Below are 15,154 nucleotides of genomic sequence, written 5' to 3' on the forward strand. Positions count from 1 at the left end.
TAGTTATTGCAGAGGAAAAACCATGCAAAAGAAAAGGTACTTCTGTTCTTCGTGGCAATCCTGTAATGCCTTGTGCAGTCTCTGTGTGCTGTTCTTGGAGTGACCACCCCGTGTGTGTCTAACAAAACCTGTTAGAAAGGTAGTCAGGGATTGGAATTGGGGTCTGATCCCTACAGACTCTTGCAAAGCCTGAAGGACTGCAGTGATGAGTGTGCTCAACAAAGGAGGTTTCTCAGCATCTGCTCAGATTTCCCTCAGCTCTGGGGGCCTGGTGGCCAGCTGGAGGTGGCGGGGACACACATGGGACCCCTTGAGCTTTGTGGGAGGAGCTGGGGGTTGGCATGGTGCTTTCTGATTTCCTTTTTGAGCTCTGTGGTGCTAGGGAGAAAAATCTGGAAACAAATCAAACTGAAGGGATTTGCTGAGTTGCTTTGCAGAGAAGTGCCACCTTCAGAGGATGCACAAATCCACCAGGAAGTCAACGAAGGAGCTGTGGAAAGTGCAGCAGAGTGCAGGGAGCAGCCACTGTCCCAGCTCCCTGGTTTTGGGGGCATTAGTCCACCTATGGAAAGGAAAAAAGCCTCCCCGTCTTGTTTTCAGCCCTGCAGAGGAATGTCGTGTTCCAGAATTTCGGAGGGATTTGTGTGTGTCCTGTGCTGGCAGCTGCGTGTCTTGGGAGGCCATGGAGTGACATACATTGGGGGGACATGGGGGGACACGGGGAGGACATGGGGGGGGACACGGGGAGGACATGGGGGGACATCAGGGGGACATGGGAGGACATCAGGGGGACAGGAGGGTACATCGAGGGGACATGGGGAGGACATGAGGGAGATGGGGTGGACATGAGGGACGCAGGGGACATGGAGGAAACATGGGGGGAACATTGGAGACATGGGAAGGCTATGGGGGGACATGCAGGGGACATGGGACGTCCAGGGAAGTCCGAGAGGGCCCAGGGGGGTCCAGAGGGGTCCAAAGCGTTTTGGGGGGTCCAGGAGAGTTCAAGTTGGTCCAGGAGGGTCCAGGGGTTTTCCCTGGGGGTATGAGGGGGTGGTCCATGGGGGCCCTAGGAGGATTCAAGGTGGTCCAGGAATGTTCAGGAGGGTCCAGGGGGTTTTAAGGGAGTGGAAGGGGGTTTCAGAGGGGTCCAAGGGGGTCCAGGAGAGATTCGGAGGGTCCAGGGGGTTTTGGGGGGGGTCCAGGAGTGTCCAGGGGAGTCTCAGAGGTGTCCAGGAAGGTTCGAAGGGGTCCAGAAGGGTCTAAGGAGGGTCCAAGGGGTCCCAGGCAGGTTTGAGAGGGGTCCAGGGGGCTTCAGGGGGTTTGGAGGGGTCCAGGGGAGTCCAAGTGTGATTCAAGAGGGTCCAAGGTTTTTGAGAGTGTCAAGGGGGGCTGGGGGGGGGTGCAAGGTGGTCCAAGAGAGTTGAGGAAAGTCCAAGGGGGATTCAGGGGGGTCCAGGGGAGTTCAGGAGGGTCCAAAGCGATCCAGGAGAAGTCAGAGAGAAATGAGGGGGGTCTCACAGTGGATTGTGGGTCTCAGAGGAGTCACAGGGAGGTAAGGGGAGGTAAGAGTGGTCAGGGGGTGCCTGGGGAACTCAGGGACCCCCATTGCCCACAGCCCAGCAATGTCGGCCCTCGGGAACCTCCCTTGGGGACCCCGGGTGCCCGAAATGTCGTCCCTCGGGAACCCCCCCTTCGAGGAGCCCCGGCGCCCGAGGTGTCGCCCCTCGGCAACACCCCCTCGGGGAACCCCGGCGCCCGAGGTGTCGCCCCATGGACAACCTCCTTGGGGACCCCAGAGACCCCCAGAGACCCACCCAGGGACCCCCCAGGGACCCCCAGAGACCCCAGAGATTCCCAGACACTCCCAGGGACCCCCAGGGTCCCCCAGGAAGCTACAGAGATCTCCCAGAGAACCCCCAGTTTCCCCCAGAGACCCCCCAGAGACTGTCAGAGACCCCCAGACACCCCAGGGACCCCCCTAGACCCCCCCGACACCCCCAAGGGACTCCCAGACGCCCCCACGGACCCCTAGGGCCCCCCCAGGGACCCCCCAGAGACCCCCAGAGACTCTCAGAGACCCCCCAAGGACCCCCAGAGAGCCCACTGGGACTCCCCAGGGACCCCCCAGAGACTCCCCATAGATCACCAGGGACCGCCCAAGGACCCCCGCAGACCCCCAGACACCCCCAGAGACTCCCAGAGATCCCTCAGGGACCCGCAGAGACCCCTCAGGAACCCCCAGAGACTCCCAGACACCCCAGAGACTCCCAGAAACCCTCAGAGACCCCCCCAGAGACCTCCAGAGACTCCAAGAGACCCCCACGGACCCCCCAGGGACCAACAGAAAGCCCCAGAGACCCCCCAGGGACCACCAGAGACCCCCCAGAGATTCTCAGAGACCTCCAGGGACTCCCAGACACCCGCCGAGACCCCCCAGGGACCCCCAGAGGCCCTCCATAGATCACCAGGGACCGCCCAAGGACCCCCTAGGGACCCCGACAGATCCCCAGAGACCCCCCCTGTGACCCCCAAAGAACTCCCCTGGGGATCTCCTGGGACCCCCCAGAAACCCCCAGACATCCCCAGAGACTCCCAGAGACCCCTCAGGGACCCTCAGACACCCCCAGAGACTCACAGAGACCCCCAGAGACTCTCAGAGATCCCCCAGGGACCCACAGGAACCCCTCAAAGATCCACCAGAGACCCCCCAGGGACCCCCAAAGAACTCCCCTGGAGATCCCCTCGGAACCCCCAGAAATCCCCAGACACCCCCAGAGACCCCCCAGGGACCCTCAGACACCCCCAGAGACTCATAGAGACCCCCAGAGACCCTCAGGGACCCCATAGACCGCCCAGAGATCACGAGATGCCCCCCGGGGACCTCCAGAGACCCCTCCAGAGATCACGAGAAACCCCTCCGAGACCCCCAGGGACCGACCTTGGGACTCCCAGAGGACCCCAGGGACCCACAGGAACCCCTCATAGATCCAGCAGAGACCCCCATAGATCCCACAGAGACCTCCAGAGAACCCCAGAGACCACCAGAGATGCTCCAGAGACACCCCAGAGACCCCCAGAGAGATCTCCGGTGCCCGAAATGTCGTCCGTCGGGGAACCCCCTTGGGGACCCCCGGTGCCCAAAATGTCGTCCCTCGGGGAACCCCCTTGGGGACCCCCGGTGCCCAAAATGTCGTCCCTCGGGGAACCCCCTTGGGGACCCCCGGTGCCCAAAATGTCGTCCCTCGGGGAACCCCCTTGGGGACCCCCGGTGCCCAAAATGTCGTCCCTCGGGGAACCCCCTTGGGGACCCCCGGTGCCCAAAATGTCGTCCGTCGGGGAACCCCCTTGGGGACCCCCGGTGCCCAAAATGTCGTCCGTCGGGGAACCCCCTTGGGGACCCCCGGTGCCCAAAATGTCGTCCGTCGGGGAACCCCCTTGGGGACCCCCGGTGCCCAAAACTGTCGTCCCTCGGCAATCCCCCCTTGGGGAGTCCCGGCGCCCGAGGTGTCGCCCCGCCGCAACCTCAACCCGATGACTCTCGGCGCCCGAGGTGTCGGCCCTCGGCAACCTCGCCTTGCGGACCCCCGGCGCCCGAGGTGTCGCCCCTCGTCACGCCCCTCCTTGGGGACCCCCGGCGGGCATTGGAGGTGATGGGGGCTGGACTACGATGCAGTTCTTGGACATGTCCGCCAGGCGGCGCCAGCGAGGGAGAAGGGCCGGCGAGGGCGGGATTCGAACCGGCGTTTGGGCAGCGGTATCTGCATCGCTACTGCGCACGTGCGGATTAGAGCGCTTCGGCGGTACTGCGCAAGCGCGGAGTACGGAGCGCCGTCGGTACTGCTCATGCGCGGAGTACAGAGCGCCGTCCCAACTGCGCACGCGTGGAGTACAGAGCGGTGTCGCTGCTGCGCATGCGCGGAGTACAGAGCGCCGTCTCTACTGCGCACGCGCGGAGTACAGCGAGCCCTCCCAACTGCGCACGCGCGGAGTACAGCTCGGCGTCGCTATTGCGCATGCGCGGAGTACAGCTCGGCGTCGCTATTGCGCATGCGCGGAGTACAGAGCGGCGTCGGTATTGCGCATGCGCGGAGTACAGAGCGCGTCGCTATTGCGCATGCGCGGAGTACAGAGCGCGTCGCTATTGCGCATGCGCGGAGTACAGAGCGGCGTCGCTATTGCGCATGCGCGGAGCACAGCGCGCCGTCCCTCCTGTGCTTGCCCGGAGTCCGCCTCTCTGTCTCTCCTGCTCGATGCCACATCCCGTGTTCGTTCATGGCGCTGTTTTCCCGCACCTGCCGCAGCCGGTGCCGCGGGAGCGCGCGGGGAACATCCCGCCGCCGGTGCGGCTGCTGCAGAGGCGTTCCTGGAGCGCGGCGCCGGCACCATCGCCCGCAGCGCCGCCGCCAAGATCGTGAGTGCCGGGACCGCGGGGCAGGGGCTGGGCTGGGCTGGGCCTCAGTGGCGCTCCATACACGGATAAATACTCTGCGTGCAGCTCGGTGGGTGCTTTCCCGTCCTGGGGGTGAGGTGAATCCTGGGCTTCTGTGCTTTTGTCAGCCGAGATGGAAAATTCCTGCACTTGGTTTTGGCATTGGCAGTTTCCCAGAATTTTCTTACCTTGTTTGCTTCCTGTGGAACATGTGGACCAGCAGAACTCTCAGGGCTTGTGTTCAGAACAGGCTTGAGGAGAGTGAGTGAGTGAGTGAGTGAATGAGTGACTGGAGTGAGTGGAGTGAGTGAGTGAGTGAGTGGAGTGGGTGAGTGGAGTGGGTGAGTGAGTGAGTGAGTGAGTGGAGTGAGTGAGTGAGAAGGAGCCACAACGTGTCTTGTGAGTGAGTGAGTGAGTGAGTGAGTGAGTGAGAAGGAGCCACAACGTGTCTTCCTTGTCCTGCACTGCAGGATCAGAATCCTGGTTTAGGTTAGGGATGCTTTTGCACTGGTGCGTGTCTTCGATGGTCAGAGCCAACTTTCTGCTGGGCCACTTAGGAAGAACAGTTGCCTAGAGCTTCATGTTTGCTTTCCTTGCAGCCTGGAGTGTTGGGGGGATTCCTGAAGCTGATTGCCTCTAAAGCCAGTGATCCCCAAGGCTTTGACCTGCTAAACAGCATCATGGAGCATATGCCCCCGTGAGTATGAGCTCAAATTGCATTCAAAACTGACTTCTGTGGGCTTTGGTTCTGCAGTGTGCAGTCATGCCAAAGGTTAACACTTCAGGAGCAAAAATGTCACATTTATCAGTTAAAGAGATGGGAACAACTTTATCTGTGTTTTCTGTAAAGTGACAGCACCAGTCAAAGCCCACTGTGAACTGAATAACTGTTCTTTTAAATTTCCAGTGAATCAGTTGACTGGTACAGGAAACAGGTCTTCATTCTGCTATTCCAAAGACTTCCAAGTTCCAAACCAACAAAACTTATCAAAAGTAAGTTCCTTGCTCTGAAAAGCTCCAGTGTGACACGAGTGGTTCAGAGTGTGCAGTTGCACAGATCAGGCATCCTGTACATGGGTGGGACTCTGGTGGCTCCAGGGACTTGCTCCAAATGGTCTGGAGTCAAGGGGGCATAAAGGGCAGTGGCCACAGCAGGTGACACTCCATGAACACTGAGGGAATGGAACTAAAGGACTTGTGTAGTTCTCCTCCTTTCCTGGTGTGTGTGATGTCGTTACTTGTCTGAAAGTGTCTCCATTTAATCTCCAGCTAATAGCAACACACTTGCCCTGTCACACAGCACAGCCATTCTGACCACTGCTCTCTGCAGTTTGTGTTCATGCTGGGAAACATTCCATGCTTTTGTGTCATTTTGGCCTTCATGGGAATAAAGTTCTGAGGAAGGGTTTACGTTCCTCTGTCAAAGCTGTGACACATTGTTGAAATCATCCCCAGGCAGATGGCCATGCTGATGAAATTCGTGATGTTATCTCTACACAGATCACACAAGGTCTGTTATTAATCCTTTAAAATCTGCTTGATGCCTCCTGTAGAGGAGCAAGAATTACAGGGTTCTTCCAATGGTGTTCCACCAACCAAATGGAAGTGGTGCTTCCAGCGTTCCACGTTTCAGTGTTGTGGTGCCCGAGAAGATGAGCAGTTTTTAGGCAAACTTTGGAGCAGCAACTTAATGCCCTTCAGTAAAAGGGAACATTTATGAAGGCTGCCCTTCCTGTCTCCTTGTTAGAATGCATTTTGCTGCTGACTCTAAAGCAATTCTCTTGTTTTCATCTGGAGTTTTACTTCATCCTTTTTCTCATTGCTTTCTCGTCTTCATTAACTAGTATGGCACAGGAAATGGGGCATGAGCTCTGCAGGAAATACTTGGCAGCATACAGCCAAAGGGAGTGTGTTCTGTTGGCTTGGGTTGTATTTCAGGCTGCTGTGCAGTTTTTGCCTTTGAAGCAGGAAAGAGTTGTCTCTCTGGCTGAAATGGCAAAGGAGGTTTGGCGCTAATCTGACTGCCCGGGTGCCTCTCCTTTTGGGGTTCATTTCTGATTTTCTGCCCACAGTTCCTCACTGATAGTTCAAGTTACTGATCTCCTGAGCGGGTCATAAAAGGGAAGGATTGCTGTCTCTGGTTTTTATCCTTTGTAACAAGTTTGTATGTGTAAACATCTATGTAAGAGGGCAGCAATTGTTAAGAAACAAATTGTCTCGTGTTCTCTGTTTCCTGGTGCTTTGTGTGGTTTCTGCTTTTCTTTGGTCACCACAGGGTGATAAATCGTTCTGATACTTTTTCTCTAACTGTCATACTAGGATGTTTGAAACGGGCTTGGAGAAAATGATGATTCCTGAAATCCAGAAAGTGTCTTGGACAAGTTGAAAAGCAGATCCGTGCTGTTGGCATCACCAAGACATTAACAGAATGTCCTCCCGTGATGGACACTGAGTACCCCAAGCCGTGGTAGGTGCCACAGTTCTTCAGGGTCTGCTGGTGATGCTGTTGGAGGTCTGGAAAGTAGGAGCTTTCACCAGAATAGGCCCCTCCAATAAACTCCTTTGGCATTTCTTCAGGCCCACTCTTGTGGTGAGACTCAGCTTGAGGCTTTTCATACCTTTTCATCCTTCACTGCACAAAGGGAAGTGTGTTTTCAAAGCAAATGGCAGAGCTGGTTTGAGATGTGTTTGAGCCTGATTTGGCTGAGTAGAGCTCCACTGAAGGGAATTAGGCTACTGTCAGCTTGCATTCCTTCTGGAAAGCTGGGCCCACTTTTGACTTGTAACTGTCATAGTCAGGAGGCCTGAGAATACTCACAACCTGACAGGCTGTAGTGTCTTAGCCTGAAAGTGGAATCTGGGGGAAAGCTCTGGAGACTGAAAGGCAGTCCAGCAGTCTGGGGGGTCAGGTAGCCTGAACTGAATGACAGTAACCGGGTCCAGGACTAGAACTCTTTTTGAATGTACTTAGAGAAAAACTGTAATCTGGAAAAGAATTGCTATTCTTGGGTTTGTATCACAGCAATTTGAGCTGCTAAAAAATGAGGGCATTGCTGATGCTGTTAATATGAGCAGCTGCATTGTGCCTGGAAAGGACCCAGACCCACAGTCCTAGTGCAGCTTCCCTGGGACAGGGACAGTGCCAGGAGTTAAGCAAGTCCCTGCAAAGGGGTTCCAGGTAATCTGAGCGTTCTTGTGAATCACAGGCTGTCCTCACCTGTTCACTGTTCCCCTCCCCTCTCCCCCCAGGATTCCTTTGCTGCAGGCCCTCCCTCCTTGGCTTGTTTGAGCTGCCTGAGGATGACACGACCCCTGACAAGGAGCACTTCATTGACACAGAGGATACTCCAGGCTATCAGACTGCATTCTCCCAGCTGGCCTTTGCTGGGAAGAAAGAACATGATCCTGTGGGGCAAATGGTGAACAATCCCAGGATCCAGCTGGCCCAGTCTCTGCACAAACTGTTCACAGCGTGCCCAGGCAGGGTAGGTGGCTTGGGCTCTGCATCCCTGGGCTGCATTCAGCAGAGAAGAAATGCCTCTGTGAGAATGGTCTCTTGCTAAGGTTTGATAATCAGCAAAATGAAGTGTGTTGTAGGCAGAAGGCAAGATCTTGCTGTGTCTTCTTGTTCATTGGAACTTGGCTTTTGTAAGGTTTTCCTGGTAACCTCAGAAAGGCCTTATTTTTCACAGCACTTAGTTTAGCAATCAGCTCAAATATATGCTATTTAAAAGATGAAGATTTATCTCCTTGATGGCCTATAACTAATGGTTGTCTCCTGTTCAGTTGCATGGACTTGGGAGATTCAGGCAGTTCATATAAAATTAGACATTTTGAGTGCACAGCCAACTCTTACCCCAGATAGTGTTTGTTTTGTTCAAGATTTGGGTAAGTAAAGATTGTCTGAGAGATGAGCTGTTTCACCCTCAATAACTGCTGCTCTGAGAGTGTCTGAGCTTGTGCCCTGTGCATGAAGAGCCGTGGCAGTGGCTGAGTGTCCCTGAGCCCTCTGCTGTGTCTGTGCTGCAGGTTCTGTGCATGTTGAGTGTCCCTGAGCCCTCTGCTGTGTCTGTGGTGCTCTGTCTGTGCATGCTGAGTGTCCCTGAGCCCTCTGCTGTGTCTGTGCTGCAGGTTCTGTGCCTGCTGAGTGTCCCTGAGCCCTCAGCTGTGTCTGTGCTGCAGATTCTGTGCATGCTGAGTGTCCCTGAGCCCTCAGCTGTGTCTGTGCTGCAGGTTCTGTGCCTGCTGAGTGTCCCTGAGCCCTCTGCTGTGTCTGTGCTGCAGATTCTGTGCATGCTGAGTGTCCCTGAGCCCTCTGCTGTGTCTGTGCTGCAGGTTCTGTGCCTGCTGAGTGTCCCTGAGCCCTCTGCTGTGTCTGTGCTGCAGGTTCTGTGCATGCTGAGTGTCCCTGAGCCCTCTGCTGTGTCTGTGCTGCAGGTTCTGTGCCTGCTGAGTGTCCCTGAGCCCTCTGCTGTGTCTGTGCTGCAGGTTCTGTGCATGCTGAGTGTCCCTGAGCCCTCTGCTGTGTCTGTGCTGCAGGTTCTGTGCCTGCTGAGTGTCCCTGAGCCCTCTGCTGTGTCTGTGCTGCAGGTTCTGTGCATGCTGAGTGTCCCTGAGCCCTCTGCTGTGTCTGTGCTGCAGGTTCTGTGCATGCTGAGTGTCCCTGAGCCCTCTGCTGTGTCTGTGCTGCAGGTTCTGTGCACACTGAGCACCAGCCTGAACGCAGTGACAGTCTGGAAAAGAATTGCTTTTCTTGGGTTTGTATCTCGGCAGTTTGACCTGCTAAAAAATGAGGGCATTGCTGATGCTGTTAATATGAGCAGCTGCATTGTGCCTGGAGAGGACCCAGACCCACAGTCCTAGTGCAGCTTCCCTGGGACAGGGACAGTGCCAGGAGTTAAGCAAGTCCCTGCAAAGGATGGAGTAAATCTGCTCCTTGCATCTGTAAGGAAAGACTGAGTAGTAGGGAAGGGGAGCATTTATGTGCTGTATTGAGATTTCCATCTGCTCCCACGTGCAGCAGTGATGGGGTGGCTGGGTTTGGTCTGGGCCTGTGAGGATCAGCCCTAAACAACCCCACCTCACCAGAGGGCCCTGAACCCTCAAGGGAAATGTCCAGTAGGAACCAGACCAGTCGGTAGTTATTGCAGAGGAAAAACCATGCAAAAGAAAAGGTACTTCTGTTCTTCGTGGCAATCCTGTAATGCCTTGTGCAGTCTCTGTGTGCTGTTCTTGGAGTGACCACCCCGTGTGTGTCTAACAAAACCTGTTAGAAAGGTAGTCAGGGATTGGAATTGGGGTCTGATCCCTACAGACTCTTGCAAAGCCTGAAGGACTGCAGTGATGAGTGTGCTCAACAAAGGAGGTTTCTCAGTATCTGCTCAGATTTCCCTCAGCTCTGGGGGCCTGGTGGCCAGCTGGAGGTGGCGGGGACACACATGGGACCCCTTGAGCTTTGTGGGAGGAGCTGGGGGTTGGCACGGTGCGATTTTTTGTTCTTTGGGTTTTTTCCTGGTTTTCTGATTTCCTTTTTGAGCTCTGTGGTGCTAGGGAGAAAAATCTGGAAACAAATCAAACTGAAGGGATTTGCTGAGTTGCTTTGCAGAGAAGTGCCACCTTCAGAGGATGCACAAATCCACCAGGAAGTCAACGAAGGAGCTGTGGAAAGTGCAGCAGAGTGCAGGGAGCAGCCACTGTCCCAGCTCCCTGGTTTTGGGGGCATTAGTCCACCTACGGAAAGGAAAAAAGCCTCCCCGTCTTGTTTTCAGCCCTGCAGAGGAATGTCGTGTTCCAGAATTTCGGAGGGATTTGTGTGTGTCCTGTGCTGGCAGCTGCGTGTCTTGGGAGGCCATGGAGTGACATACATTGGGGGGACAAGGGGGGACATGGGGAGGACATGGGGGGGGACACGGGGAGGACATGGGGGGACATCAGGGGGACATGGGAGGACATCAGGGGGACAGGAGGGTACATCGAGGGGACATGGGGAGGACATGAGGGAGATGGGGTGGACATGAGGGACGCAGGGGACATGGAGGAAACATGGGGGGAACATTGGAGACATGGGAAGGCTATGGGGGGACATGCAGGGGACATGGGACGTCCAGGGAAGTCCGAGAGGGCCCAGGGGGGTCCAGAGGGGTCCAAAGCGTTTTGGGGGGTCCAGGAGAGTTCAAGTTTGTCCAGGAGGGTCCAGGGGTTTTCCCTGGGGGTATGAGGGGGTGGTCCATGGGGGCCCTAGGAGGATTCAAGGTGGTCCAGGAATGTTCAGGAGGGTCCAGGGGGTTTTAAGGGAGTGGAAGGGGGTTTCAGAGGGGTCCAAGGGGGTCCAGGAGAGATTCGGAGGGTCCAGGGGGTTTTGGGGGGGGTCCAGGAGTGTCCAGGGGAGTCTCAGAGGTGTCCAGAAAGGTTCGAAGGGGTCCAGAAGGGTCTAAGGAGGGTCCAAGGGGTCCCAGGCAGGTTTGAGAGGGGTCCAGGGGGCTTCAGGGGGTTTGGAGGGGTCCAGGGGAGTCCAAGTGTGATTCAAGAGGGTCCAAGGTTTTTGAGAGTGTCAAGGGGGGCTGGGGGGGGGTGCAAGGTGGTCCAAGAGAGTTGAGGAAAGTCCAAGGGGGATTCAGGGGGGTCCAGGGGAGTTCAGGAGGGTCCAAAGCGATCCAGGAGAAGTCAGAGAGAAATGAGGGGGGTCTCACAGTGGATTGTGGGTCTCAGAGGAGTCACAGGGAGGTAAGGGGAGGTAAGAGTGGTCAGGGGGTGCCTGGGGAACTCAGGGACCCCCATTGCCCACAGCCCAGCAATGTCGGCCCTCGGGAACCTCCCTTGGGGACCCCGGGTGCCCGAAATGTCGTCCCTCGGGAACCCCCCCTTCGAGGAGCCCCGGCGCCCGAGGTGTCGCCCCTCGGCAACACCCCCTCGGGGAACCCCGGCGCCCCAGGTGTCGCCCCATGGACAACCTCCTTGGGGACCCCAGAGACCCCCAGAGACCCACCCAGGGACCCCCCAGGGACCCCCAGAGACCCCAGAGATTCCCAGACACTCCCAGGGACCCCCAGGGTCCCCCAGGAAGCTACAGAGATCTCCCAGAGAACCCCCAGTTTCCCCCAGAGACCCCCCAGAGACTGTCAGAGACCCCCAGACACCCCAGGGACCCCCCTAGACCCCCCCGACACCCCCAAGGGACTACAAGACGCCCCCACGGACCCCCAGGGCCCCCCCAGGGACCCCTCAGAGACTCTCAGAGACCCCCCAAGGACCCCCAGAGAGCCCACTGGGACTCCCCAGGGACCCCCCAGAGACTCCCCATAGATCACCAGGGACCGCCCAAGGACCCCCGCAGACCCCCAGACACCCCCAGAGACTCCCAGGGGACCCCAGAAACTCCCAGAGATCCCTCAGGGACCCGCAGAGACCCCTCAGGAACCCCCAGAGACTCCCAGACACCCCAGAGACTCCCAGAAACCCTCAGAGACCCGCCAGGGACCTCCAGAGACCCCAGAGACTCCAAGAGGCCCCCAGAGACCCCCAGGGACCACCCAGGGACCACCAGAAAGCCCCAGAGACCCCCCAGGGACCACCAGAGACCCCCCAGAGATTCTCAGAGACCTCCAGGGACTCCCACACACCCGCCGAAACCCCCCAGGGACCCCCAGAGACCCTCCATAGATCACCAGGGACCGCCCAAGGACCCCCACAGACCCCCAGACACCACCAGAGACTCCCAGGGGCCCCCAGAAACTCCCGGAGACCCCTCAGGGACCCGCAGAGACCCCTCAGGGACCCCCAGAGACTCCCAGACACCCGCCAGGAACCCTCAGATGCCCCCAGAGACCCCCAGACACCCCCAGAGACCCGCAGGGAGCCCCAGAGACCTCCCAGAGACTCTCAGAGACCTCCAGGGACTCCCAGACACACGCCGAGACCCCCAGGGACCCCCAGAGACCCCCAGACACGCGCCAGGGACCCTCAGATGCCCCCAGTGTCCCCTAGAGTTCCCCAGAGACCTCCAGACCCCTCCAGGGACCCCCAGAGACCCCCAGAGACCCCCAGGGACCCCCAGAGGCCCTCCAGAGACCCCCAGAGACCCCACAGGGACCCCCAAGGACCCCCTAGGGACCCCCACAGATCCCCAGAGACCCCCCCTGTGACCCCCAAAGAACTCCCCTGGGGATCTCCTGGGACCCCCCAGAAACCCCCAGACACCCCCAGAGACTCCCAGAGACCCCCCAGGGACCCTCAGACACCTCCGGAGACTCCCAGAGACCCTCAGAGACCCTCAGGGACCCCCCAGGTACCCCCATAGACCGCCCAGAGATCACGAGATGCCCCCCAGGGACCTCCAGAGACCCCTCCAGAGATCACGAGAAACCGCTCCGAGACCCCCAGGGACCTCCAGAGACCCCCAGGGACCCACCTTGAGACCCCCAGAGGACCCCAGGGACCCACAGGAACCCCTCATAGATCAACCAGAGACCCCCATAGATCCCACAGAGACCTCCAGAGAACCCCAGAGACCACCAGAGATGCTCCAGAGACACCCCAGAGACCCCCACAGAGATCTCCGGTGCCCGAAATGCCGTCCCTCGGCCAAACTCCTTGGGGACCCCAGAGACCCCCAGAGGACTCCCCCAGGGACTCCACAGGGACCCCCAGAGACCCCAGAGATTCCCAGACACTCCCAGGGACACCCAGGGACCCTCCAGGGACCCCCAGGACGCTACAGAGATCTCCCATAGAACCCCCACTTTCCCCCAGAGACCCCCCAGAGACTGTCAGAGACCCCCGGACACCCCAGGGACCCCCCTAGACCTCCAGACACCCCCCAGGGACTCCCAGACGCCCCCACGGAGCCCCAGGGCCCTCCCAGGGCACCCCCAGAGACCCCCAGAGACTCTCAGAGACCCCCCAGGGACCGCAAGAGAGCCCACTGGGACTCCCCAGGGACCCCCAGAGACTCCCCATAGATCACCAGGGACCGCCCAAGGACTGCCGCAGGCCCCCAGACACCCCCAGAGACTCCCAGGGGCCCCCAGAAACTCCCAGAGATCCCTCAGGGACCTGCAGAGACCCCTCAGGGACCCCCAGAGACTCCCAGACACCCGAGAGACTCCCAGAAACCCTCAGAGACCCCCCAGGGACCTCCAGAGACCCCAGAGACTCCAAGAGACCCCCAGAGACCCCCAGGGACCACCAGAAAGCCCCAGAGACCCCCCAGAGACCCCCCTAGGGACCACCAGAGACCTCCCCGAGATTCTCAAAGACCTCCAGGGACTCCCAGACACCCGCTGAGACCCCCCAGGGACCCCCAGAGACCCTCCATAGATCACCAGGGACCGCCCAAGGACGCCCACAGACCCCCAGACACCCGCAGAGATTCCCAGGGGCCCCCAGAAACTCCCGGAGACCCCTCAGGGACCCGCAGAGCCCCTGAGGGACCCCCAGACACTTCCAGACACCCGCCAGGAACCCTCAGATGCCCCCAGACACCCCCAGAGACCCCCAGACCCCTCCAGGGACCCCCAGACACCCGCAGAGACCCGCAGGGACCCGCAAGGACCCCCAGAGACCCCCCAGAGACTCTCAGAGACCTCCAGGGACTCCCAGACACACGCCGAGAACCCCCAGGGACCCCCAGAGACCCCCAGACACCCGCCAGGGACCCTCAGATGCCCCCAGAGACCCCCAGAGATCCCCAGAGACCCCCAGACCCCTCCAGGGACCCCCAGACACCCCCAGAGACCCCCAGAGACCCCCAGGGACCCCCAGAGACCCTCCAGAGACCCCCAGAGACTCTCAGAGATCCCCCAGAGACCCCACAGGGACCCTCAAGGACCCCCTAGGGACCCCCACAGATCCCCAGAGACCCCCCCTGTGACCCCCAAAGAACTCCCCTGGGGATCTCCTGGGACCCCCCAGAAACCCCCAGACACCCCCAGAGACTCCCAGAGACCCCCCAGGGACCCTCAGACACCCCCAGAGACTCATAGAGACCCCCAGAGACCCCCAGAGACTCTCAGAGATCCCCCAGGGACCCACAGGAACCCCTCAAAGATCCACCAGAGACCCCCCCTGTGACCCCCAAAGAACTCCCCTCGGGATGCCCTCGGACCCCTCCAGAAATCCCAAGACACCCCCAGAGACTCCCAGAGACCCCCCAGGGACACTCAGACACCCCCAGAGACTCCCAGAGACCCCCAGAGACCCTCAGGGACCCCCCAGGGACCCCCATAGACCACCCAGAGATCACGAGACGCAACCCAGGGACCTCCAGAGACCCCTCCAGAGATCACGAGAAACCCCTCCGAGACCCCCAGGGACCTCCAGAGACCCCCAGGGACCCACCTTGGGACCCCCAGAGGACCCCAGGGACCCACAGGAACCCCTCATAGATCCACCAGAGACCCCCATAGATCCCACAGGGACCTCCAGAGAACCCCAGAGACCACCAGAGATGCTCCAGAGACACCCCAGAGACCCCCACAGAGATCCCCGGTGCCCGAAATGTCGTCCCTCGGGGAACCCCCTTGGGGAGCCCCGGCGCCCGAGATGTCGCCCCTCGGCAACCCCCCCCTTCGGGGACTTCCGGCGCCCGAAATGTCGCCCCTTGGGGACCCCCATTTGGGGACCCCCGGTGCCCGAGGTGTCGCTCCTCGGCAACCACCCCGTGGGGAGCCCCGGTGCCAGAAATGCCGTCCCTCGGCCAACCTCCTTGGGGACCCCAGAGACTCC

General features: G+C 59.1%; 1 protein-coding gene across 1 annotated transcript; it reads left to right on the forward strand.

Annotated features, from left to right (window-relative positions):
• The first annotated feature begins 3,670 nt into the window (after window positions 1-3,670).
• LOC139677802 (uncharacterized) lies at window positions 3,671-8,167 on the forward strand. Its single transcript, XM_071568083.1, has 4 exons — window positions 3,671-4,414; window positions 5,032-5,129; window positions 5,340-5,425; window positions 7,682-8,167. The coding sequence occupies exons 1-4, from the start codon at window positions 3,671-3,673 to the stop codon at window positions 7,993-7,995; spliced, it is 1,242 nt and encodes a 413-aa protein (XP_071424184.1). The 3' UTR covers window positions 7,996-8,167.
• Window positions 8,168-15,154: the final 6,987 nt, after the last annotated feature.

This window comes from Pithys albifrons, chromosome 13 (assembly GCF_047495875.1).
Source record: "Pithys albifrons albifrons isolate INPA30051 chromosome 13, PitAlb_v1, whole genome shotgun sequence".
In the NCBI taxonomy this organism is placed as follows: domain Eukaryota; kingdom Metazoa; phylum Chordata; class Aves; order Passeriformes; family Thamnophilidae; genus Pithys; species Pithys albifrons.

What these genes read in the sequence shown, in the direction of transcription:
- LOC139677802 (XM_071568083.1), top strand. Translation starts at nt 3,671, where the DNA reads ATGCAGTTCTTGGACATGTCCGCCAGGCGGCGCCAGCGAGGGAGAAGG. An exon ending in GCAGCGCCGCCGCCAAGATC is followed by an intron (nt 4,415 to 5,031) that starts GTGAGTGCCGGG and finishes CTTTCCTTGCAG; the next exon opens with CCTGGAGTGTTGGGGGGATT. An exon ending in ATCATGGAGCATATGCCCCC is followed by an intron (nt 5,130 to 5,339) that starts GTGAGTATGAGC and finishes TTAAATTTCCAG; the next exon opens with TGAATCAGTTGACTGGTACA.